Here is a 25,531-nt window from a genome sequence, read left to right on the forward strand (position 1 = left end):
CATAGAGATGCTTTATTTTAAGCACATTATTGATACAGACCAATCAGTTTGGATATTTTTGGACTGTAACCTGGTTTGCAAGTCGACAACTTAAAGTCTGTGGGACATTATATGATGATAAGCATGCATCGGGATAAGAATTGAGTATTTTGATTCAACATATATGAGTTTTTATACACACTAAAAGGAATTCTATTGCATACTTTGCGAATTTAATGGGCAATTTATGCAGCTGATCTGTTGCTCTGCATTATAATACAGTCAATGTGCCCATAAATCCAGTAGGTGTGAATTAAAAATGTTTGGGTGTTGATCAATGTTTATTGGGTCTTAGTGTTGGAAGATGGTACATAGAATAATCTTGAAGTCTGGATAGTTCATCTTGTAGGTCAAACTAGGGTTTCTACCTTTTTCTGGTGTCTGTTTTAGTTTAATTGTAAGAAATTGCTAGGGTAACCAGGTCCCAGAAATGTAAGAAAACCAATAACAATAATGCAAAATATGTCAAAATCAAATGCATAATGGTCATTATCGCATCTCAGTGGTTTGTATGATGGAAGGCACTTACAAAACAAAACATCTTTGCAGTTGGTATCACATTTTCAATAAGAAATGCAGCTATTATTGTCTGTGATAAATTATTGAAGAATATAATATTATATCACTTGTGAGAATCACCATTTAATTTACTATAAATAGAAGAAATTTGCAACATGTATTGAAACTGAGACTGTATAGATCTCAGTTCTTTGTGATTGTCTTTTGTCTCATTAACTAATTGGACGGGATGTGACTGTTTCATATTTTTTCATAATTTGTGACTGTTCTGGGACCTGGTAACTGGACCTCTAGACCCATACAATGTAGGATATACTGTACCTGGTATTTTCAGTTTGTATATTTATTTAGTCATCATTTCGTACCAATAAAGTAAAAGGAATCCAACAATTTATGACAACAATGCAAGTGCAAAATACTTAAGAAAATCATAAATATTGATCTTGCATACATTATTATGTTGTTGTGGTGAATATTTGACTTGTGTAGTAAAAGGCAATATCCTGTAATTTTCATGTCCCCTGCATTACAAAATGAATGAAAATAACAGTTGTAAATGAATACATTAAGTAATCATGTTGATTATTACTATTAGAAATAAATAACTGTAATAAATTAAGGATGCATTTAAATTTTCCTTCAGACAGCATGGATGGTACAGTTGATATCAGTGTGGACTTTGATGACAGAACAGCCGATCATGATGAAATAGATTTTGATATAAGCACTCCAAGAGACCAACCTGAAGTGAGTGACCTTGACCTACCAAATGATCCTCATTCCTTGGTAGAACAACATAGTGAAATACCAAGTATTGTGATAACTGAACCAAGCAGTGTTAACTTGAAAGATTTGGAAGAATCAGATAATGATGTAGATGATGTAGGTAAGACACAGGCAGAAACTAGTGATGATGTTTCAAAATCTGAAGCAATATTTGAAACAGACTTTTCAGTTTCTACGCAAGAACAACCTGAGGGATCTACGCAGGAGCAAACTGATGGATCTGACAAAAAGCCTGATCCAGACAAAGAGACTGTGTCACAAAGGGAGGAAAACCAAGTTTCAGAGAATGAAAGGACTGAAGACTTTGAAAAAATTGTGAAAGCAGTTGAACAAGATACAGAATTAGTTGATCAAGTGAATGCTGAAGGTACAGTTAGGAATGAATTTAATGCCACTCAAGTCCATCTGGACGACAAGCAGGATGAGAGGATACCAGGAAAGATAACAAATTTGGACATGTCAGAATCAACAAAAGCAGATGACTTCATAGATGAGGTAAAACGTAATTACTCTTTTGTGCGGTAATAAATGTCTCAAGAGACCACTCTTTGCAAAAAGAAAATATGTATGGTCTTTGTTAAAGGTGATCAGTCCCATGAAACATTTAATCGCATTTTGCAGTTTCTGTATATTTTGCTAGAGATTTAGTTAAGGCAAAAAAGAGTTAAGAGTTACATACCCTATTAGGAATATAAGTTTATTTTTTTGAAATTTGTAATTACTTCCCTTTTAGATGAAAGTATTTAAAAACCTGGGGACTCAGACTTTCTTCTGATTTCAGTATAATTAAAAATTATGTCTCCCACATGTAGTGTGAGAGACATATTGATTTAGTGCTGCCTGTCTGTCAGTCTGTCACAAAGTTTGTTCATGCAACTCCTGTGTCACCACTGGCCGGATTTACACCAAACTTCACAAGAATGAACATTGCCTAGCCTTGTTATGAATATCTTTAGCATTTTCTGGTTTAAAGATTTTTAGCAGAGTTATGGCCCTTGATTCATCAAGTTTTATGATGTTTTGGCCACTTCTTTTATATTATTGCACAGATTTTTATAAACCTGAGACAGGAGCAGTCAGTGTCAAGCCTCATTATGCATATTATCCACATTTTTTTCAGTTAAGTTATGGCCCTTAATTCATCAAATTTTATGATGTTTTTGCCACTTATATTATTACACATATTTCACTAAACCTCACATGAGTGCTCAGTGCCAAGCCTCATTGTGTATATTGTCAAACTCAACATGTTATGATTCAGTGATTTTCAGTGGAAATATGGCCCTTGATTTGTTGTATTTTACCTTGTCCAGGCTGTTCTGTTATGTGCTGACATCATGTTGACTTACTATATTTGGCACCATACATGCGCCTTGAAATAGTGCTTCCCTATTTCATTCACTTCTTTACATAAAATATACATTAGAATCGAAATAATATATAGCAGAATTATGATTTAACATATCTCAACAAATTGAACAATACTAGTTTTATTTGTCCTTATTGTTTGTGAATAATTTTGAAATGTTTATGCCTTTACCAGATTCATACATCATGAAAACATTAATCATTCTAATAGACCTGAATTCGTACAGGTAGATGAGACTGTAAGCCTAGACAACATTATGATGAAAGATAAATCGGAGAGTGATTCTGACTCAGAGTTTGACTTTGATCTCCCACCTGCAGCCAGTAATACATCTACAGTTAAACCTATGCAACAGGTGCCTACAGTCAAACCACCAGAACCAGTCACAGAAAGCCAGTTGAATGAGCCCAGAATGTAAGATACTTTTAAGTTAGTGAGGAATCATTTATTTTCTCAGACACAAAATTTTGTTGGTTGGGCGAAAACAACTATTGTTGGGGATACATATTTGTCGATTTCAACATCTGAACATGAAATGACTCTGAATTGTGTGTTCATTGGAACTTTATTTCACGAAAATTAATCCTACACAAGTATTAGTGATTAAACACAGTATATAGTTTATTTATTTTGTTGGATGTAACATAGCACCGACACAGTTATAGGTCATATGGCGACTTCCCAGCTTTGATGGTGGAGGAAGATCCCAGGTGCCCCTCCATGCATTATTTCATCATGAGCAGGCACCTTGGAAGAACCGCTGACCCTCCGTAAGCCAGCTGGATGGCTTCCTCACATGAATAATTCAGTGCCCAGAGTGAGGCTCGAACCCACATTGATCGCTCAGCGTCCATCGTCCGCCCATTTGAGCTTCTTTTGGTGGATGTTGATGAAACATGGTCTAGATGTTTCCTGGATGATCCTTTACCAAAGTTGTTCAAAGAATTCCATTCCATGCAGAATTCTGGTTGCCATGGCAACCAAAATGAAAATCACATGAAACTTCTCCAAAATAGCAAGGCCTAGAGCCATCATGGCCCTCTTGTTTGAAGTTTGATATACAGAAAAGGGTTCATTTACGGGTAGAAAGAACCGCATTGGATAAATTAATGAGTAGGTAAGGAATCTCTGTAGCCAATTGCACAAGCTCAGTAATAAAGAACTGGCTGGTTGTCACTGTTTGTTTATTAATTGATTGTATATTAATGCTGTTTCACTGCTGATTCCTTTTCTCATGTCTGTACTGGTTCCATTTGTAGTGTTGTATCAACAGGAGTACCAGCAGGGTCACATGACTCTTCTGCTGGTACCACTACACCACAGTCAAGCAGCAATAGTTCACAGAAACCGGTACCAACCATTTCACAGGACCTTTACACTGGTTCCCCTGCACCACAGGCAAGCAGCAGTGGCACACAGAAACCAGTGGCAGTCATCAAACCTACATCTCAACCAGTGCAAGCTCCTTACATTGTACCGGTAATAACTTATGTATTATCATATGACTACTTTTATTATATACCTAAATAAATTCTGTAAAAAATCAGCTTGTATTTTACAATTAAATATGAACACACAGACAAAAATTCCGTATTGTACCTTTTGAATTCCGTATTGTACCTTCCGTATTGTATGCTGCCGGACTATTTTCATTAATATGCATGACACGACACATTTCTATAAATAGCGCACATAAAAACTTCACTAAGTTCCAATTAATATCGATAAACATTGAAGATTTGGTTCAAGAACAAAACAAGAATCAAAATGGTAAAGGTATCTAATAAAAGGGTCATTATAACAGTATCTGGATCTGGGACTTTGTATTCAGCTCTCGTGGATTTTGCAAGGTTGGATCACACTCGGCGCTTGTGCGCCTCGTGAGATCCGATCTAGCAAAATCCACTCTAGTCGAATACTGCATCCCAGATCCAGCTACTGTTATAATAACCCTATTGTATTAATCACGGGTCCATAGTGTGTGCTATTGATCAGTCTGTAGTTCAACACTAAATTTTGTTTCACTATAGTCAAAACTTGAAGAAAAAAGTATATCAAAATTTATTTCTGATGTTATGTAATGGAATACTCACTGAATGGCCTACTGGTTAATTGTCAAAACTATAGACCCTTGGTCCGTCAGACCTCAGACAGAAGTACATGTTCATGAAAGTTTGTGAAAAGATTGTTTCATTCATTTATGTCGCCTCCATTACATTCTGCACATCAGTGATTAACTTTGCAGTAAAGAAATATTTTGACGTTACCATATGTGTTAATTCTATGATGTTTTAAATACCTTGGCTAGATGATCTTGTGTATTTTCCAAGCAAATTGGTAAGAAACACATCAGTCAAATTTGTGTTGTTTTTGAAGCCTCCACCAGATGAGGGTACCCAGCAAGTGTTAGAGTCTGCCCAGGCAGAATGGGACAAAGTGACAACAATACAAGCAGGTATTTTGTATAGAGAATTTCATCAATTTGTTCACAACAAATATCATATGGTGTATGAAAATGGTTACAAACATTGCAACATCAGTTTCGTTGATTAATTTGTTTTGAAAGTAAGTAATGGTATTGACAGTCCAAACAACTCTATCTCTGACATTTAAGAAATTACTTAATCCTTGCCAAACATTGATTTTGAATTTTAATTCTTTTTTATTGGAAGGCATTGAGTCACTAAATTGAAATTCAGTTGTAACTCGAACTGGTTTATCTCTAAATTTCAGCTGTATCGAGGAAATGTTAAAGTCCCAGTAAAACCAGTTCTTAATGTATGCATTTTCACTTTGAGTCAGATTCAGCATACTGAGTCTTCAGATGTGTTGAAGTATTTGGAGACCTCTCGTCAAATTTCCTATGTGTTTACGTCTTATTCAGGTTCTGAAGATAAAAGTGTGATCATAAGGTTTAATTCATAAAAAAAATGTGAACAAAAATGTGTTTGCTCTAAAATACATGTAATAAGTACTTTCAAAATGTATAAAAAGTCAAACTTTGTTCACTCAAACTCGACTGGACTGGCAAAGTTTGAGTTATATTATTATTATTATTATACCAGATTTATATAGCGCCCTTTTCATGATCAATTTCACGTTCAAAGGTGCTTTACATAGTTCAAGTGCAGCCACACGGTGCATAATTCATCCTCTACTAGTACAGACACAGAGCGATTTGACCAGAGGGACAGAGTGAGACAAAGCCCCCATGACAGAGAGATCAGAAATCAGATACAGGCTTGTCCGGCTAACTTAGCCTAGCTTGTTGCAAATAGACAGCCTGGTTCTTTAACGTGCCCAGTATATAGCACTGATACACTCAAGGATTGCCTGGGTTCCTGACTAGTACACCTAGTTGGGTGGGAAACACTGAAAAGCGTTTCTGAAAATTCCCGAGTAGCTGCCAGGGATCGAACCCCCGACCTCAGGATTGGAAGGCCAGTGTGCAAACCACTGAGCTATCCGTTATCAATGGTTCTAGCCATCGACTGCAATCAAAATAGATATGCTGCTCTCATCAAATATTTTAAAAATTTGATTGAATTTTAACGATATGTTATTAAATGCTGGTGATTGGCAGAAAACTTTAAGCTCTGATACAAAACAATGAATAATATTTGTGGTTATGTGCCAGAGGTTCAACCAAGGAATCGTGGTAGACCTGTGGTATGTGAGCAAATCATTTAGAAAAGTTGTAAATTTTGACCCTTTTCATACACCATAGATTGAAGGGTTACTGTTGCAGTATCTGTCTTAAATGTTGGTGAATTATGTGTCACAATTTCCAACTTATGGTCATATTATTTGTACCGTAGCTATGTGGTTATGATTCACATGTTTATACATTAGAGTCTTGGGTACACTGCATAGGTATTATGTTTATGTACAGTGTCTGTCTGCTATATTTTTGAGGAAATGGTCAAACATAAAATTTAGATTTTAAAGGTATTTTTATTGTATTTTAATTGATATGATTTTTATAGTCCCCATCTAAAGAAGTGCTGGTATATTGTTTTGCTCATTGTCGATGGGTCAGTTGATAGACCATTTTGTTTGGTCTGCATTAGTCAGACCTCAAAGGATTGTTGCCTGTGGTCTATACATGACCTTTTTGTTTTGGGGTTCAGTAGGTCAGAGGTTACAGTGATTGCAAGAACCAAAATAGTGTCTGCTCAGAACTGAAGAACACTTCACAGGATGATTGTCTTTGATCTTAAGATGACCTACATGTATAATGTTTTGGGGGTCAGTAGGTGAAAAGTCATGGTCAGAATGACCTAGAGACAGAAAATGGTTTTTGCATAACTAAAACACTTTGGTCTTGCAAAAATTATGCCTATTCCAACAAAGTGTATTATTAGCTCGACTATTCGAAAAATAAGTAGAGCTGTAATAGAGCTGCGTTGGCATCACACCTTGGTTAAGTTTTTGTACCAGTGCACATTTTGACAAAACCGTTTGAGTTAAAGCTTTGAAACTTTCAACACTTGTATACCATCACCATGTCCAGTTTTAGGCAAGAGTACATAACTCGATCAAGGATTTTGGCTGAATAATGGCCCCTTAAGGTATTGGACCCGTAATAGAGTATCTCCTTTTTGAAGAGTATTCAATTCCTACCATAAACCTACTTTGACTGCAATTTTCAGGGGGGCATAGGTTCAAACCCCACTGGGACCAATTTTTTTCTCTCCATGTTTTCCTTTTTCCTAGTAAGTTTTTACTTCTTTCAAGACTTATTATGGATGAATTGTACAAAAGTGGAAAATTTTCGTTTTATAAGCTGTTTAATGTGAATTTACCTCTGAATCAGAAGGGGTAGAGTTAGACATCTTCAAAAAAACGTGCGGTAAAAGTTCTCTATTTTGCCTTTATTCGTTAGATTACATGTTGTGGAAGAAATGCAGGTAGGTTTTACTACTGCCCCAAGGTTAGTTTTGAATGAAGTGAGCAAAATTCAAAACAGAGCCACCAGATTCGACCTTAATTTTTCAGTGTTGGAGTGAGAATTCTGTCTCATTAAATCTGTTTACTTGAGGCACCCTAGACAAAAATGATTTTTAAAGTTTTATTTTGTGTTTTATAATTGTTTAACAATAGTTTGATGTTTCTTTTATCAAAATTAATGTTGTAATGAATTCTCTGCAAGCGTTTTTAAATAGTGGCCATCACATTGAATTTTGTCTCTTCCTGAGCGTGAGGAAATACCTTATATTATACAAAATTTACAAAAAACGGCACGGTGAAAGTTTTTAAAATTTGCAACACAGTGTGAAACATGGTCAACTTTAAGAATATACCAAGCAAATGCCATTTTTAAAACATTACTATTAGGGGTCCAATACCTTAACTTACAAATCTTGGTTAAGTTTTTCGTACCAGTTCGTATTTTGTATAAACTGTTTGACATATGGCTTTGAAACTTGTTTATTATAACAGTCTCTATCTGTAGGCAAGAGTACAAAACTCTGTAAACTATTTTTGGCTAAATTATGACCCTTTTTGGATTTGGAAATTGGTACAATTTTCGTACAAGTCTGTGTTTTGTCAAAACTATTTGACGTGTGGCTTTGAAACTTTGAACACTTGTTTTTCATCATGATTTCCATCTGTAGGCAAGAGTACATAACCTATCAACTATTTTGGCTGATTTATGGCCCTTTTTTGCTCCAATATTTAGTGAATAGGGGTGCTGTTCTACACACACCTGCGTCGGCGTGTCACTTTCTTGGTTGAAGTTTTTCGGCAACCTTTGTTTTTCTGTCATATCATTGTTACTATTGCTGATATCTTACTGTAACTTCACATAAACAATGTCCAGCATACAAACAAAGTATGTGCAGGGGCCGAGCCCATTATATCCATGGTCAAGGTCACCAAGATGTTATACTTAAGGTTATTCTTAAGGTTAAAGGTTTTTGGCAACCTTTGTTTTTCTGTCATATCTTTGTTACTATTGCTTATGTCTTACTGTAACTTCATATTATCATTGTCCAGCATACAAACAAAGTAGGTACAGGGGCTGGGCCCATTATACCCAAAGTCAAGGTCACTCAGGTGTTATACTTAGGTTATTTTCAAGGTTAACTTTGTTTTTCTGTCATATCTTTGTTAGTATTGCTTATATCTTACTGTAACTTCACATAAACATTGTCCAGCATACAAACAAAGTATGTGCAGGGGCTGGGCTCATTATACCCAAGGTCAAGATCACCAATGTGTTATACTTAAGTAATTTTAAGGTTAACTTTGTTTTTCTGTCATATCTTAGTTACTATTGCTTATATCTTACTGTAACTTCATATAAACAATGTCCAGCATACAAACAAAGTATGTGCAGGGGCCGGGCCCATTATACCCAAGGTCAAGGTCTCCAATGTGTTATACTTAAGGTTATTTTAAAGGTTAAAGTTTTTCGGCAACCTTTGTTTTTCTGTCATATCTTTGTTATTATTGCTTATGTCTTACTGTAACTTCATATAAATATTGTACCGCATACAAACAAAGTATGTACAGGGGCTGGGCCCATTATACCCAAGGTCAAGGTCACCAAGGTGTTATACTTAGGTTATTTTCAAGGTTAACTTTGTTTTTCTGTCATATCTTTGTTACTATTGCATATATCTTACTGTAAGTTCACTTAAACATTGTCCAGCATACAAAGAAAGTATATGCAGGGGCTGGGCCCATTATACCCAAGGTCAAGGTCACCAAGTTGTTATACTTGGAATTATTTTTTCATGTTAAATTTTTTTGAAAGCTTCATTTATAAACATATCTTTGGTACTATAAAAGATAACGACTTGAAATTAAAAATATTTCTTTATAATCATCATCTGCATGTGTGGTTACAATCCCCATCACTCTAATTGTATTTTTGACAGAATTATGTCCCTTTCATACTTAAAGTTTTTTGGCAATCTTAGCTTTCTGGATATAACATTAGTACAATATAAGATAATGACTTGAAATATAAAATGTATCTTTATCATCATCATCTGCTTGTGTGGTAGCAATCCCCATAACTCTGATTTGTACTTTTGACCAAATTATGCCCCTTTCATACTTAAATTTTTTCTTTTAGATTGAGACATAAATTCATTTTATTGTTAAATCAACGAATAGTGGAGCGCACTTTCTCACGGACAGCTCTTGTTGGATTTGGAAATTGGTACAATTTTAGTACAAGTTCATGTTTTGTCAAAACTATTTGACATGTGGCTTTGAAACTTTGAACACTTGTTTTTCATCATGAGTTCCATCTGTAGGCAAGAGTACATAACTCTTGTCAACTATTTTGGCTGAATTATGGCCCTTTTTGGACTTGGAAATTGGTACAGTTTTCGTACAAGTCAACGTTTTGTCAAAACCATTTGACATGTGGCTTTGAGACTTTGAACACTTGCTTATCGGCAAGAGTACATAACTCTGTCAACTATTTTGGCTGAATTATGGCCCTTTTTGGACATGGAAGTCAATTTACTTTTTTATACCAGTCCATATTTTGCCCAACCTATTTGTCATATGGCTTTGTCACTTTGACCACTTGTTTACCACCATAGTCTACATATGTAGACAAGCCTACATAAGTGGGACAAGGACTTTAGCTCAGTTATGGCTCTTTTTAGCTCATCTGATTTTTTGAAGAAAAAAAAAGATGAGTTATTGTCATCACTTGATCGGCGTCGGTCTGGGCATCAGCGTCGGCGTTGCCTGGTTAAGTTTTATGTTTAGGTCAGCTTTTCTCCTAAACTATCAAAGCTATTGCTTTGAAACCTGCAACACTTGTTCACCATCAATAGCTGACCCTGTACAGCAAGAAACATAACTCCATCCTGCTTTTTGCAAGAATTATGGCCCCTTTTGGACTTAGAAAATCAGATTTCTTGGTTAAGTTTTATGTTTATGTCAGCTTTTCTCCTAAACTATCAAAGCTGTTGCTTTGAAACGCTTTGAAACTTGTAACACCTGTTCACCATCATAAGCTGACTCTGTTCAGCAAGGAACATAACTCCATCCAGCTTTTTGCAAGAATTATGGCCCCTTTTGGACTTAGAAAATATCAGATTTATTGGTTAAGTTTTATGTTTAGGTCAACTTTTCTCCTAAACTATCAAAGCTGTTGCTTTGAAACTTGTAACACTTGTTCGCCATCATAAGCTGACTCTGTACAGCAAGAAATATAACTCCATCCTGCTTTTTGCAAGAATTATGGCCCCTTTTGGACTTTGAAAATATCAGATTTTTTGGTTAAGTTTTGTGTTTAGGTCAACTTTTCTCCTGAATGCTCAAAGCTATTGCTTTAAATCTCAGAGCATTTATTTGCCATTAAAAGCTGACTCTGCACAACAAGTACCATAACTCTACATTGCTTTTTGCAAGAATTATGGCTCCTTTTGGACGTAGAAAATCATGGGTAGGACAATATTTCTGTTGTACAGAGACAAAAAATCAGATGAGCATCTGCACCCGCAAGGCGGTGCTCTTGTTTGACATAGAAATTAGTTAAGTTTCGCATACCATTCCATATTTCGTCTAAACTGTTTGATATATATGGCTTTGAAACTTTGAACACTTGCTTACCATTATGGTCACACATTGCTGTATAGTGCAAGACTTATCCAAATCCACAAATACAGGTACATTGTTTGTTATATCTTTTTTTGTTCTTTTGTCTAAAAATCTCTGGTAATATTTTGACCCCATAATTCGATAAATTCTTCATATAGTAGAGCGCGCTGTCAACAGACTGCTCCTGTTTCTCACAACATGATATTTTTACCTTGCCAGCTTAATGTCAGGTAGTTATGCTAGGTAACTTTTTCCAGTCCAGAGAAGATATTATATTGACATGATCTCCTGCAGAGTGATATGAGAACTTTGTTATTAATATTATACTAAGGAGATGCTCGAGTTACCTTTTGAACTGGAAAATTGCTAGAAATAGCCCAATTATAATTAATCAAATAGTCAGTCGTGATGTTATTAAACAGCTCTTGTTTCTGTAATCTAAATTTTATTAAATGTTAAACATTGATGATATATTATTCTATCTCTGTAAACGTTTTCTGGAACACATTAAGCAGCAGCAGGAGTTCATATAGTAAAATTCCCATCCTTCATAGTGAATTACCGTACAATATTAAGTTTCTTCAATTTACAACTTCTGTTTTCATTCTACAGGAGATTATGAATTCTAATTGTTTGTGATAAATTGAAATTCTGATGAAATGATTTTTGAAGAACAGTCAGCCCTGTATACGAAGACCATGCTTCGGAAAACAAAAAAAGGTCTTTATGTGAAAGTGGTCGTTATTCGAAGGTTGTAATTAACTGAAAATATTTAAATTGAAAAATATAACTAGTGATCTGTAGAGATATTTTGTCTCCATTCATAGTTGATCTCTTTGACTTTAATTAATTTGTATAATTAGCTCGACTATTCGAAGAATAGTCTAGCTATTCTACCCACCCTGGCGTCGGCGTCGGCGTCGGCGTCACACCTTGGTTAAGTTTTTGCATGCAAGTACATACAGCTATCATTTAAAGGCATATAGCTTTGAAACTTATTTTTTCTTTTTCTGGGTCAATTACCAACCTCACTGGGTCAAGTTTCATAACTCTGACATGTATTTTGAGCAAATTATGCCCCCTTTTGGACTTAGAAAATTCTGGTTGAAGTTTTACATGCAAGTTACTATCTCCAAAACTAATGCAGATATTGAATTGACACTCCCTCCACATGTGTCTTCGGGGTTATAAAACTAGTTGATAGCACCAAGTCCCATAACTCTGACCTTCATTTTGGCCAAATTATGCCCCCTTTTGGACTTAGAAAATTCTGGTTAAAGTTTTGCGTGCAAGTACATACAGCTATTACTAAAAGGCATATAGATTTGAAACTTATTTTTCTTTTTCTAGATCAATTACCAACCTCACTGGGTCAAGTCCCATAACTCTGACATGTATTTTGCGCAAATTATGCCCCCTTTTGGACTTAGAAAATTCTTGTAAAAGTTTTACATGCAAGTTACTATCTCCAAAACTAATGCAGATATTGAATTGAAACTTCACCTGTGCCTTCGGGGTTATAAAACTAGTTGATAGCAGCAAGTCCCATAACTCTGATATGCATTTTGGTCAAATTATATCCCCTTTTGAACTTAAAACTCTTTTTGATATTTAACATTTTAGGTAATATTTTCCTGCTTCTGGGACAATATTTCGAATAGTCGAGCTTGGCTGTCTTACGGACAGCTCTTGTTTTATGTGCAATCATTAGTCCTCCACCTCTGATTCATGTGGGGAAGTTGGCAGTTACTTGCGGAGAACAGGTTTGTACTGGTACAGAATTCAGGAACACTGGTTAGGTTAACTGCCCGCCGTTATGCACCTGTCAATATTTTGCCCGCCCGGGGGAGCGGCGGGCATACACGGGACTTTAGACAGAAGACCATTCCCGACAGGCGGGAATTTGACAAACATTTGATGTACCAACCAGGCTCTAGGGTGGGATTTAGACAGAAAAGATTGTCTCTGGGGTGGGGATTTAGACAACAAAATTTTTGAAATGTCAAATTCCCCTGGGTCAGCCCGCCGCCCACCCGGACGGGCAAAATATTGACAGGTGCATTACATGACTGAAATACTGTTGAAAAACGGTGTTAAACCCAAAACAAACAAACAAACAAAATTTTATGTGTTTTAAAGCAGGATGCACATGATTACGTTTATTACATGTTTTTCAGTGAATATTAAATCAAAATATTAGAGTGAAATAAATATTGTATTTGCACAGTGAAAACTATCAAATATATTTTTTCACTGGTAAGAAACTGTAAAATGGTACAATTTAATCGAAACATGAAATAAAAAGAAAATTTGTTTATTATACATGTAAGATCAAAATATCTTTCACCCATGAACCCAGTGTCTTACATTTTCACTCATTGCTGCGCCACTCATGAAAATTGTTGGAGTCTTGACTGGCAGTATCAAATAACACAATTGTCTTTTCTTATTTCTATTTCAATATATTCCTTAGACAATAATTTAAGATGTTGTTTGACCAAAATACTTTTGCTAACTGAGATGAACACAAAGACAGAGTATAATGAAACTTCAAAGGGCTGGTCAGTTCCTTGATGCAGGAACTATTAACAAGGTGCTAACTGCTACATGTCAATCAAATTATAAATCAAAAGAAGCCAAAGATAGTATCAGTTACATAATCAATCTTTTAAGCCTGAAAACTGACCACCCTGAATTTTACTCAAAAATTTTATAAACAGAAAATGTTAAAGAACATATATGAATATAGCATTACATAATTATACAACAAAATATTGCATCTGCGGTTCACTCCTGAAAGATATTTCAATCTTACACTGAAACTAAAAATATCCTCTATATATTTATCTATATGGTGATTGGATCATATTCATTGTCTATACCTATTTCAAATTCATGATATTTAACCGATACTTTGTACCATCCTGATGCATTGTCTTTTATATATACTAGTTCTTCTCCCATTAATATATTAAGCCCTGATGATAAAAATGACCAGTTTCTTATACTTTTTGCTCATGTGGGTCCTGTTTTTTTACAGAAGTCAGCACTAATTATCTCACCTATTAGTAAGCACAACTTAAAATAATTCAGAGTTATTAAGAAAAAAATATCCTGGAAGAGATAAAAATGAAAACTCTTCTAAGGCAGTGTTATCCTAAGCCATTGGTAAATTTTTTAAATAAATTCATAGAAATGTTCTCTGGGTTACCTTTTACTAAACTTTTTAAAGCCATCTTAATTTGTCAAAGAAAAACTTGGTTGGGAATGATATTTTTTCCTTTCTGGCTTCTTTTAAAACATAAAAAAATCTTCTCCTCTGAATATGTAGTCAAGTTTTCAAAGTAAGTATTATGGTTATCTTTTGAGCTGTGAAGCTCAAGTGATTGATATAGGACCATCATGGCTTTCTTGTTTTCTATGTAAATGTCTACATTCTATGATTTTTTTCTTGCATGTTACTTGAGATATAATTTCCTTGATTTTTTTCGTGTCCCTTGCACACAACAGGTATGTCACGTATCTGCATTTTATTTGTTCAGTATTGCACACAGTGTTTATATTTTACAATTTATATTTTCACAGGGTTTAAGGACACGGACACCAGTGTTAAAGGTACTTGTACCGTAATATGCTTTTGTTATTGTCACAGTAGTTTGCAAAACTGTTTTTATGCATGATAATGACTTTAAGGCGTAAGTAAAGCTTAAAAATATACTGAGAAATCATTAATTTTCAAGGGGCATCCGTGGCTGGGTGATTAAGTTTGCTGACTTTGACTCGAATTCTTCATGTGAGGAAGCCATTCAGCTGGCTTACGGTAGGTCGATGGTTCTACCCAGGTGCCCGCCCATGATGCAATAATGCACGGAGGGGCACCTGGGGTCTTCCTCCACCATCGAAGCTGGAAAGTTGCCATACGACCTGTAATTGTGTTGATGCAACATTAAACCCTACAAAAAAGTTGATTTTCATGGGGATCTAATTTTCAGGGATTTTGTGGTGGAGTTAACCCATGAAATTTAATCCAAGTGAACTGGTTATTCTCCACAAACTTACAACCCATTGAAATAACCATTAGGGCCAAAACCACAATTGTTAATTAATGATTTCCCAGTATATAGGTAATTTCATTTACTTTTCCCTGAATGTCAGAAAATAATACTGTTGAATGCTGACTTTCAAGAAAAGATGGTATCTTTTTTGTCTGTTTGTCTATCCATTACTGTTCTAATTTCTTTCGACTAGAGTCGTATTTGTATTATGTTTTGATATAAAAACGTCTGGTTGCTATGGAAAAAACAAGCACACTTTTGATTGTTTATTTTCATTTGATGTGGTCAGATTACATTATGTTGTGGTTATTTTTTATTGAGTTGAACAATAGAGTGAAATTTGAGCACATCAGAATAAAAATAAACAACCAAAGGCATGTCTGGAGATTCATAGACTGCATGGAGCTCATGATTCACCTGATACTATCATAGATGTGTCCCTTTCTCTTTGGTTTTTCAAGCAAAATTTTAGTTTGAACTGTCATTCATGTTTAGTACTGTCTCAAAGTACTGGTCAGCAAGAATTATGCCCCTTCGTACCAGTCTTTTCTACAGATGGCTATTATCTGCTAAATATTTCAGATTTGTTTTTTGTCGAGCCCGCTTGTGGTGAGCTCGATATAGTCGTCACTTTTAGCAGGTCGGTGTATGTGCATGCGTGCATTCTTGCGTGTGTCCGTCTGATTTTGTCCAGACCATAATGTTTACCTCAATGAGAAGGAAAGTCATGCGCAAACCCCATGTTCCTATCTTCAAGGTCAATGTCACACTTGGAGGTCAAAGGTCAAATTGAAGTTTGTCCGGAGCATTTCTTCTTCATGCGTGATGGGATTTTGATGTAACTTGGCATGAATGTTCACCATTATGAGACATAGTGTCATGCACAAGAACCAGGTCCCAAGGTCTAAGGTCAATATCACACTTGACAGCTGGCGGGCTCGACATTCTGCCCGTGGGCATACTTGTTTTTTTTTTCAGTTAATGTTTGAATAGTGCCAGTTTAGTTTTTGCTCTGAGTCTTTGACTGATATCCATTGTTTAATTTTGGAGTTCATATAGTAAAATGCCCATCCCTCATAGTCGCAAGGGAATTAGCAAAATACTCGAGCTATCCACATACAGGAGAAGATGTGGTCCAGACCCCAGTTTTGCGCAAACCCACAAATCCCTGGTTGAGCGGCCAACACCTTAACCACTAGACCACGGTTCCCCTTGAATTGTAGTTAGTTTATACTAATAATCATTTCTAATTCCTTCAATAACTAACATAATACATAATACTTGATGAATTACTTTGAAATTTTCTTTGACGTATTAAACTAACTTACTTTTCAGGCTTGTAATATTGACTTTTTTAATATGATAGTGAATTTGTCTGATTTATCTGTCTGTCTGATAAAGATATTAATATGAGACTTCAATAACTATTTCGAAAACCCATCTGTTTATAATTGAATTGAGGTAAATAACGATTCTGTGGTATTAACCCTTATCATGCTGGACACAATTGATTCTGCCTTTGCGACCAGTGTAGATCATGATCTGCACTGTTCGCCATTCAGTCAGTAAATTTTTGTTATGCATCCCTTTTAACAGTTAATGGTACTGTCTAAATTGAAAGACGGACAAGTTCATTATAGAAACTTAGCAGGGTAATTAAAGGTTAATTTGCTATAGTCTTTATTAACAATAATATGAACTTCTTTCTGTAAAATCAGATATCATTCAGGAAAAATACCTTTATTTCATGGGGATACAATTTTGTGGTTTCGGCAAAATTGGCGGTTTTGTGGGGACATGTATTTGGGGACTTAGATTTTAAAGATACATTGGATTATTTGGATTAAATTTTGCAGATTGAGTTAATTGTGAAATCAATGAAAATTAAAGCCCCCACCCCCCACCAGGAATGTTGATGGTTTTACAATAGTGTTCCTGATAAAACAGGAAACACGAAAATAGCTTATCTTAATACCGGTAGTTCATTAATATTTCTGATTTTACACTGATTCTATGCTACATATTTATCATGTTCCCTTTCTACATAATATATGCTTCTCCCTTGTATGATGTTCCATTTGTTTATTATGCCACAGACATGATGCTGTTTATGTATCATTTAAAACACCCTATTTCCTGTATGTTTCATACAAGGTGTGGAGCCAACTGTGGTCCAGACAGTGGAACCTATGTCACCTCATGAGCTTACACAGATAATCAAGCAGGATGACTTCTCAAATGTCAGGGTGAGTACAAGATAAGCTCAGTAGTACAGTAATATAACACTTCAAAGAAGGGCCTCTGTGGCCATGTGGTTAAACTGATATGTAATCACTTGCCCCTCATGGGGTTCAAGCCACACTTGGGTTTTTAATTTTTCATGTGTGGCAGCCATCCAGCTGGCTTACGGGATGTTGGTGGCTCTACCCAGGTACCCATCGGTAATGAAATAATGCACAGAGAGCATCTGGGGTCTTCTTCCACCATCACTTTAGAATGTTTATAATGCAGTATAGCATAAAACCAGCTGTTCAAATTTCTTTTAAAACACCACATGTTTACATTACAGGGTAGTATAAAACCAACTGTGGAAAGACATGGCTTTTCAGCATTTGTAAGCTTCTTGTTTGGACCACCAAAATTACACAGAGACCTTATAGATGAGAGGGATCGACTGTTCTGTATAGCAGCATGTAAGTTTTTAACTGTATTTATAATATTGTAATTTATTTTGTACGAATTTATTTTAGCTGGATTGTGATGAAAGCTTCAAGCTTATTTGAAACACTTTTGAGTCTGTTTCCTGGAAAAACCAGTACTGATTTCATATGAAAAGGTGTGCTTGTGACCTCAGTGAGACTCAAAACCTCAACCATGGGTTGAGTGGCCGACACATTGAACACTAGCCCAACGCTCCCCTTACCGGTACTGTGATTTGGGAAATTTTTTCAACAGTTTATTTTTCATTAATTTAACAGAACAATGCAAATTCAAAACACTGGAATGATGAGCTGTACTATATTGAGAAGTGCAACCAAATGTGAAACAAAGGGGAATGTTAGTCTAGTAGTTAAGGTGTTTACTGCTCAACCTAGGGGTCTTTGGTTCAAGCCCAGCTGGGATCATGACTAAACCCTTTCATATGACACCAGTACTGGCTTTTCCAGGAAGGGGACTCAAGAGTATTTCAAATAAGCTTCAAGCTTACATCACAGTCAAGCTAAAAAAAAGTTGTATACACTAAATATGAAACAAGAATTCTTCACAAAAATGCTTGTCTAATTTTTTTCAAATTGTGATATTGAAATTATCAAAAAATCATCCAGAATGTAATGGTTTATACCCTTCTTACCTATTGTTTTGCCTCCTCAAACCTTAAGGTTGACAGTATACAAGCATTTACCCTTGTCTTGCCAACCTAAAGGTAAATAACAATAAAAGGGGAAAAACTATCAGTATATTTTCGCTGCTTTGTCAAGCCACAACCGCCATACCATAACCTCTAATATGCGATCATTAAAAATAAACTCAGAACAAATGTCGTTAGTAGAACCTGACACCTTATTAACAGCAGTGTTCATTCCTTTTCTGTTTCATTTTATACAGGTAAACTTTTTCTATTGTAATTGAGGAGATAGTTACCAAAGAAAAAAGTTCTAGCATTTTAATGGTCTTTAGAAATTCAGTGAGAAAGGCAAAGTATAAACAGGAAGGTCAACAGCTGTACAGAGAAGTGTGTTATGCTTCAGTATTTACATCAGTTGTGCCATTTTAAGGGCAGTTTTAATGACAACTGTAGGACAACTATGACCTGTTTGTACGACAACTATGACCTGTTTGTAGAACAACTATGACCTGTTTGTACGACAACTATGACCTGTTTGTAGAACAACTATGACCTGTTTGTACGACAACTATGACCTGTTTGTAGGACAACTGACCTACTTGTAGGAAAACTATGACCTATTTGTAGAACAACTATGACCTGTTTGTAGGACAACTGTGACCTACTTGTAGGAAAACTACGACCTATTTGTAGGACAACTATGACCTGATTGTAAGAACAACTATGACCTGTTTGTACAACAACTATGACCTGTTTGTAGAACAACTATGACCTGTTTGTAGGACAACTGTGATCATTTACCCAACAGACATATCTGTCATTTACTAAATTGACTGACTTTTGTCTGCTTCAAAACATCTCTGATTTCTGTTAATATCAGGGACAGGTATATAAGGATATAGTACAGTATAATATTTGGAGAACAGATGTCTCAATGCAAAATAACTAAAACAATTTTTTCCTGCTTTGTTAATTAATCTCTAAGGAGCAGCGGTTATTGCATATACCTGAATAACATTTTTTCTATAATTATAAAGTAGACTTTAACAGATCCTTTTGCAGTTGTAAATTAACATATTTTCAATTTTATGGTAAAATAAAATGATCTGTGTGCATATTTTATAAGATATATAAAATCAAAATTTATTTTTAAAAAAGTCTGTGAAATAACCTAGATCCATGTTAGTGAGATTTAATTTTGAATTTGGGGTAGTTCTGAATATTGTAATAAATAGAGGATATTTGTTTGTTTCAGTGTAAGATTGAAATATCTTTCACATTGTGAACATCAGATGCAGTATTTTCACAAGTGCTATTATATATATATATATTTATATTAAGTCACGAGTGAAAATGTAAGATACAGTGTTCATGAGTAAAAGATATTTTGATCTTACATGTAGAACAAACAAATTTTCTGTTTCTTTCATGTTTTGGCTAAATTATTATACCAGATTTATATAGCGCCCTTTTCATGATAAACACGTTCAAAGGCTGCTTTAATAGCACAAATACATGCGAAGCCGTCATTCCTGGGAAGAATCAGTACCAGCCTCTTAGTTAGGTGGAAGACACTCAAGAGCATCTCAGAAATTTGCAGCGCCTGGACCGGGATTCAACCCCGGACCTCTGGATTGACAGTCAAGCATGTTACCACTAGACCACCGGACCCTATAAACTAAATCTACCCATTTTATAGTTCTTACCTGTGAAAAAATATATTCAGTATTTTTCACTTTGAAATATCAAATATATTTTATAATTCATGAAGCATGTTATAATGTGCATCTGTGTTTCTTACTACATGGCAGACATATGATGTTATAATTTAGCACTCTTGTTACTGTTACATGTAATTCCCCACAGTAGACTATTTAAGAATGAAAATTTGTGGCAAAAATTTTATATTTTTCATCGTAAAAATCTGGCACAGTCACTTTTTCGAAAAATATTGTTTATAGAAATTTTACAAAATATTTGGCATGAAAAGTTATTTCTGAAAAGCATTCCAAAAGTTTTATAACATTCCATCTACAAGTAAAACTGAAATTGAGATTTAAAACATTTTGATGAAAAGTGGCCGGTATTTACCATGGAACATACCCCACCAAAATAATTTTATGATGATAAATTAATCTATGGTATTTTGAAAATTTAGGAAGTTCCTTCGATCACCTTTAGTATTGTTTTGGACAAAGTATAATACAAATGTTATAGTCAAACTGAGAGTGAAATCATGGAAAAATCTTGTTTAAAGAAATGGTGGATCAAACAGGAAGTATTTGCCGATTATTTAATAGATCACATTTTAAGACTTTATTTGGAATTATTTCATGTTTCAACATAGGGTTTTTATGTTAATCATTAAAAAGAAGGTAAAATTACCATTTTTGCCAAGCCCACTTGCGGATGCGAAGACATAGTTGTCCAAATGGCGGTTCAGTGTATGTGCGTGCATGTGTCCGTCCATCTGGATTTGTTTGTCCGGACCATTCCTTTGACATGCATGGAGCAATCTTGTTTATATTTTGCATGAATGTTAACCTCAGTAAGAAGGAGTGTCCTGCGCAAACCTCAGGTTCCTATCTCAAAGGTCAAGGTCACAGTTGGAGGTCAAATGTCATTTCAGAGCTTGTCTGGCCCATAACTTTGACATGCATTGAGGAATCTTGTTTATATTTGTCATGAATGTTAATCTCAGTGAGATGGAGTGTTATGCGCAAACCCCTGGTTTGTATCTCAAAGGTCAAGGTCACAGTTGGAGGTCAAAGATCATTTCAGAGCTTGTCCGGCCCATAACTTTGAAATGCATTGAGGAATCTTGTTTATATTTGTCATGAATGTTAATCTCAGTGAGATGGAGTGTTGTGCACAAACCCCAGGTTTGTATCTCAAAGGTCAAGGTCACAGTTGGAGGTCAAAGATCATTTCAGAGCTTGTCAGGCCCATAACTTTGACATGCATTGAGGAATCTTGTTTATATTTGGCATGAATGTTTAACTCAATGAGACAGACTCTATCTCAAAGGTCAAGGTCACAGTTAGGGGTCAGTGGGTGAGCTCGACATGTTTCCCATGGGCATCTAGTTATAAATTGAGTTACAGGTTGAAATTTACCAAGTTAGATGATTTCTTTTACCAGACGGCTGGTGTAGGCTTTATTCTATATTTTTGCCAAAATATGAAGTCACACAATGCTTTCCGGTGTTTTAAACATCCAGACCTGCCTGGTCAGTAAGCAGTAATAAAAACATTTTCAGAAATAAACTTTTTTTATTTACAGCACAGCTTAATAATGATGATAGCTCCCATATAAGGACACTACAGACAATATATAGATGTTTGACTGGTTCCAAGTTTGATTGTGCCAGGATTGGTAGCCACTGGGAGGAAATCGGTTTCCAAGGTCAGTCATTTCTTGATTTTCAGCAGATGCAATTGCTGATTTTCTGTTATAAGAATTAGATATATAGAAACTGGCAGCCATTGGGAGGAAACTGGTTTCCAAGGTCAGTCATTTCTTGATTTTCTCTGGATATAATTGCTGATTTTCTATAAGTAAGAAATAATGTATAGAAAAAGTTGTGTTTTTAGGTTATGAATACACGAAACAGAGGTTATACATCCATATAATAATTTCATAAGGACAAAGCTGAGTGAATTATTCTGGCAATATGCAACCAATTTTGATTGTATTAATTGAAGTAAAACTTTGCTACACATTATTTCAATTTTTAGCTCACCTGAGCCAAAGGCTGAAGGTGAGCTTTTGTGACTGCTTGATGTCCGTCGTCCATCCATCAACAATTTCTAAAATAATCTACTTCTTCAAAACTACTTGGCAGATTTACACCAAACTTCACAGGAATTGGGTGGCCCCTTTCAAAATTGTTCAAAGAATTGAATTCCACACCTAACTCTGGTTGCCGTGGCAACCGAAAGAAAAAATCTTCTTGTCCAAATCCGCAAGGCGTAGAGCCTCGATACTTGGCATGTGACATCATCTAATGGTCCTCTATGAAGACTGCTCAAATTATGCCCCTGGGATGAAAAGAGGCCCTGCCCCGGTGGTCACTTGTTATATGAGTTGTATAGGAAAAAATACTTAAAAATTGTCTGATCATATTTCCTAGACTGTTTAATTATGATTACCTGATGACCCCTAGTAGGGTTCACTTGACTGTGACCTTGACCTACTTTCTTGTTTTTAGCTCGACTATTTGAAGAATAAATGGAGCTATCCTACTCACCACGGCATCAGCGTCACACCTTGGTTAAGTTTTTTGTACCAGTCCACATGTTGACAAAATCTTTTGAGATAAAGCTTTGAAACTTTCAACACTTGTTTACAATCACCATGTCCAGTTTTAGGCAAGAGTACATAACTCCATCAAGGATTTTGGCTGAATTATGACCCCTTTTAACTAACAGATCTTGGTTAAGTTTTTCGTACCAGTTCATATTTTGTGTAAAGTGTTTGACCTTTTATCACTTGTTTATTAAAACAGTCTCTATCTGTAGGCAATAGTACATAACTCTATCTACTATTTTTGGCTGAATTATTGTCCTTTTTGGATTTGGAAATTGGTAAAATTTTCGCACAAGTCAGCATTTTGTCAAAACTATTTGACATGTGGCTTTGAAACTCTGAACACTTGTTTATCAACATGATTTCCATCTGTAGGCGAGAGTACATAACTCTGTCAACTTTTTGCTGAATTATGGCCCTTTTTGTTCTTGGAAATTGGTTCAGTTTTCATACAAGTCAGCGTTTTGTCAAAACTATTTGACATGTGGCTTTGAAACTTTGAACACTTGTTTATCATTATGATTTCCATCAGTAGGCAAGAGTACATAACTCTGTCAACTATTTTGGCTGAATTATGGCCCTTTTTGGACTTGGAAATCAGTTAATTTTTTCATACCAGTACATATTTTACCTAACCTGTTCGTGAAACTTTGACCACTTGTTTACCATCATAGTCTACATATGTAGGCAAGACTACATAACTAGTACAAGGACTTTAGCCCAGTTATGGCCCTTTTTTGACATGGAAATTAATTAAGTTTTGCATACTATTCCATATTTTGTCTAAACTGTTTGATATATGGCTTTGAAACTTTGAACACTTACTTACCATCGTGGTCACACATTGCCATATAGTTAAAGACTTTTCCAGATCCACAAATACAGGTACATTTTTCATCTTATCTGTTATTATTCTTTTGTCTGAAAATCTCTGGTAATACTTTGACCCCATACTTCCATCAATTCTTCGAATAGTCAAGCGCGCTGTCAACAGACAGCTCTTGTCTAAGATACAGCCTTGAAATTTGGATGACATATAAAGTTTTGCAAACCGATCTTAAAAGTGACTTTCAGTGACCATGAATATGACCAACTGAACTACTTTCTTAATATTTTACCATCAGTTTGACATTTGAAACTTGTAGCTCATATTACTCAGGTGAGCGATCCAGGGTCATCATGACCGTCTTGTAAGACAAGTTCTATGTTGCAGAAAAAGCTTGCAGAGAACTGGAACATATATCATTGATTTGTACAGCCTTGTAAGATTACAACTAAAGGAATACTAATTATTGTATGATTGACAAAACCTATATATGTCATTATCGTCTGGTCCTACTTTTTTTACTTACACTCATTTTCTCATTCCATGCTGTGCCTTGGTAAGGAAATAAATCCTGTCTTCCGCAGACATGTAGATCCTTATATTCCATCTTTTACTCTTGAATAATATATTGCAGTGGAGATATCTGTGTTGTCTGACTTTCAGGTACTGATCCAGCCACTGATTTACGAGGTGCAGGAATACTTGGTCTCTTGAATTTATTACATATACTGAAGGATCCTAAAAAGTATCAGCTTGCTAGTGACATCTACAGACTGTCATTGCATCCCACACAGGTAATTAAACAGGGATAAAAAGGTAATGCATGAAACATAGGTAGGCTGTGACAAAGATATCTTATCTAGGGATATGTTTTATAAGATACAACATCTTTGTAGAAACTGTCAAACTTTACACTGCTAATTTATGATAGTCAAAAACTGCTGCATCTGACACATGTAATGTGCAATGTTCAAGAAAGCCTGTTAAGTTTGATACACTCAGGTTATGTTTTATAAACAGGGAAAGTGTCTCATTTAACATGTGCATTTAATGTGGGGAAATTTGTAAAGACTGGTACATAAAATGAGAAACATTGATGAGAAACTGCTTATATGAAATAGGTGATTTAGGTGGCCTCAGTGGCAGAGGGATTAAGGTCACTGATTTTGAATCATTTTCCCCTCACCTTGGGATTTGAGCCCTGCTCAATTGTCAGAGTAGAAGACATCCTGCTGGTTTATGCAAGATCAGTGGTTCTACCAAGGTGCCTGTCTTTCTAAAAGATAATGTCCAAAGAAGCAACTGGGGTCTTTCTCCATCATTGGTTGTGTAAAGTCACCATATGACCTGAATTGTGTTAGTATTTGTTTAAAACCAGCAAAGCAAACAGACAAAGTAGGTACTGTTGGACTGTTTTAAGAAATTGTCACATGTGAAACTGTTACATCTCATACAAGAAATTTGAGACATTAATGAGAAACTGCAGTATTATCTCCTGGCTGAAAGGTGAATGGTATATAGAAGTGATCTGAGCATATCTCAAGAACTATTGAAAGGATTTTGTTAAATCTTCACACAGTAATTTTAGGTTATTAGCTTTGTAGCAAAAAATATGCAAGAGCTCGTTATCGGACATATTGCCTGATTTAAGTGCAGTATTATTCCGCTAAAAAATGGGTGCATATTTCTCCATGAATAAACATGTTATA

The 25,531-nt window shown here is 35.4% G+C and overlaps 1 protein-coding gene across 1 annotated transcript in view; it reads left to right on the forward strand.

The window, feature by feature from the left end:
* Positions 1-823: 823 nt before the first annotated feature.
* Positions 824-25,531, forward strand: part of LOC123547543 (msx2-interacting protein-like) — a 34,606-nt gene continuing 9,898 nt past the window's right edge. The window contains exons 1-10 of the mRNA XM_053551816.1: positions 824-882; positions 1,202-1,839; positions 2,940-3,127; positions 3,973-4,192; positions 5,090-5,168; positions 14,873-14,902; positions 17,497-17,588; positions 17,912-18,035; positions 21,971-22,093; positions 24,486-24,616. Of these exons, the coding sequence (XP_053407791.1) occupies positions 1,207-1,839; positions 2,940-3,127; positions 3,973-4,192; positions 5,090-5,168; positions 14,873-14,902; positions 17,497-17,588; positions 17,912-18,035; positions 21,971-22,093; positions 24,486-24,616 (1,620 nt within the window). The 5' untranslated portion in view covers positions 824-882; positions 1,202-1,206. The remainder of the gene's footprint in view (positions 883-1,201; positions 1,840-2,939; positions 3,128-3,972; positions 4,193-5,089; positions 5,169-14,872; positions 14,903-17,496; positions 17,589-17,911; positions 18,036-21,970; positions 22,094-24,485; positions 24,617-25,531) is intronic.

The sequence above is a fragment of the Mercenaria mercenaria genome, chromosome 9 (genome assembly GCF_021730395.1).
Source record: "Mercenaria mercenaria strain notata chromosome 9, MADL_Memer_1, whole genome shotgun sequence".
Lineage (NCBI taxonomy): Eukaryota > Metazoa > Mollusca > Bivalvia > Venerida > Veneridae > Mercenaria > Mercenaria mercenaria.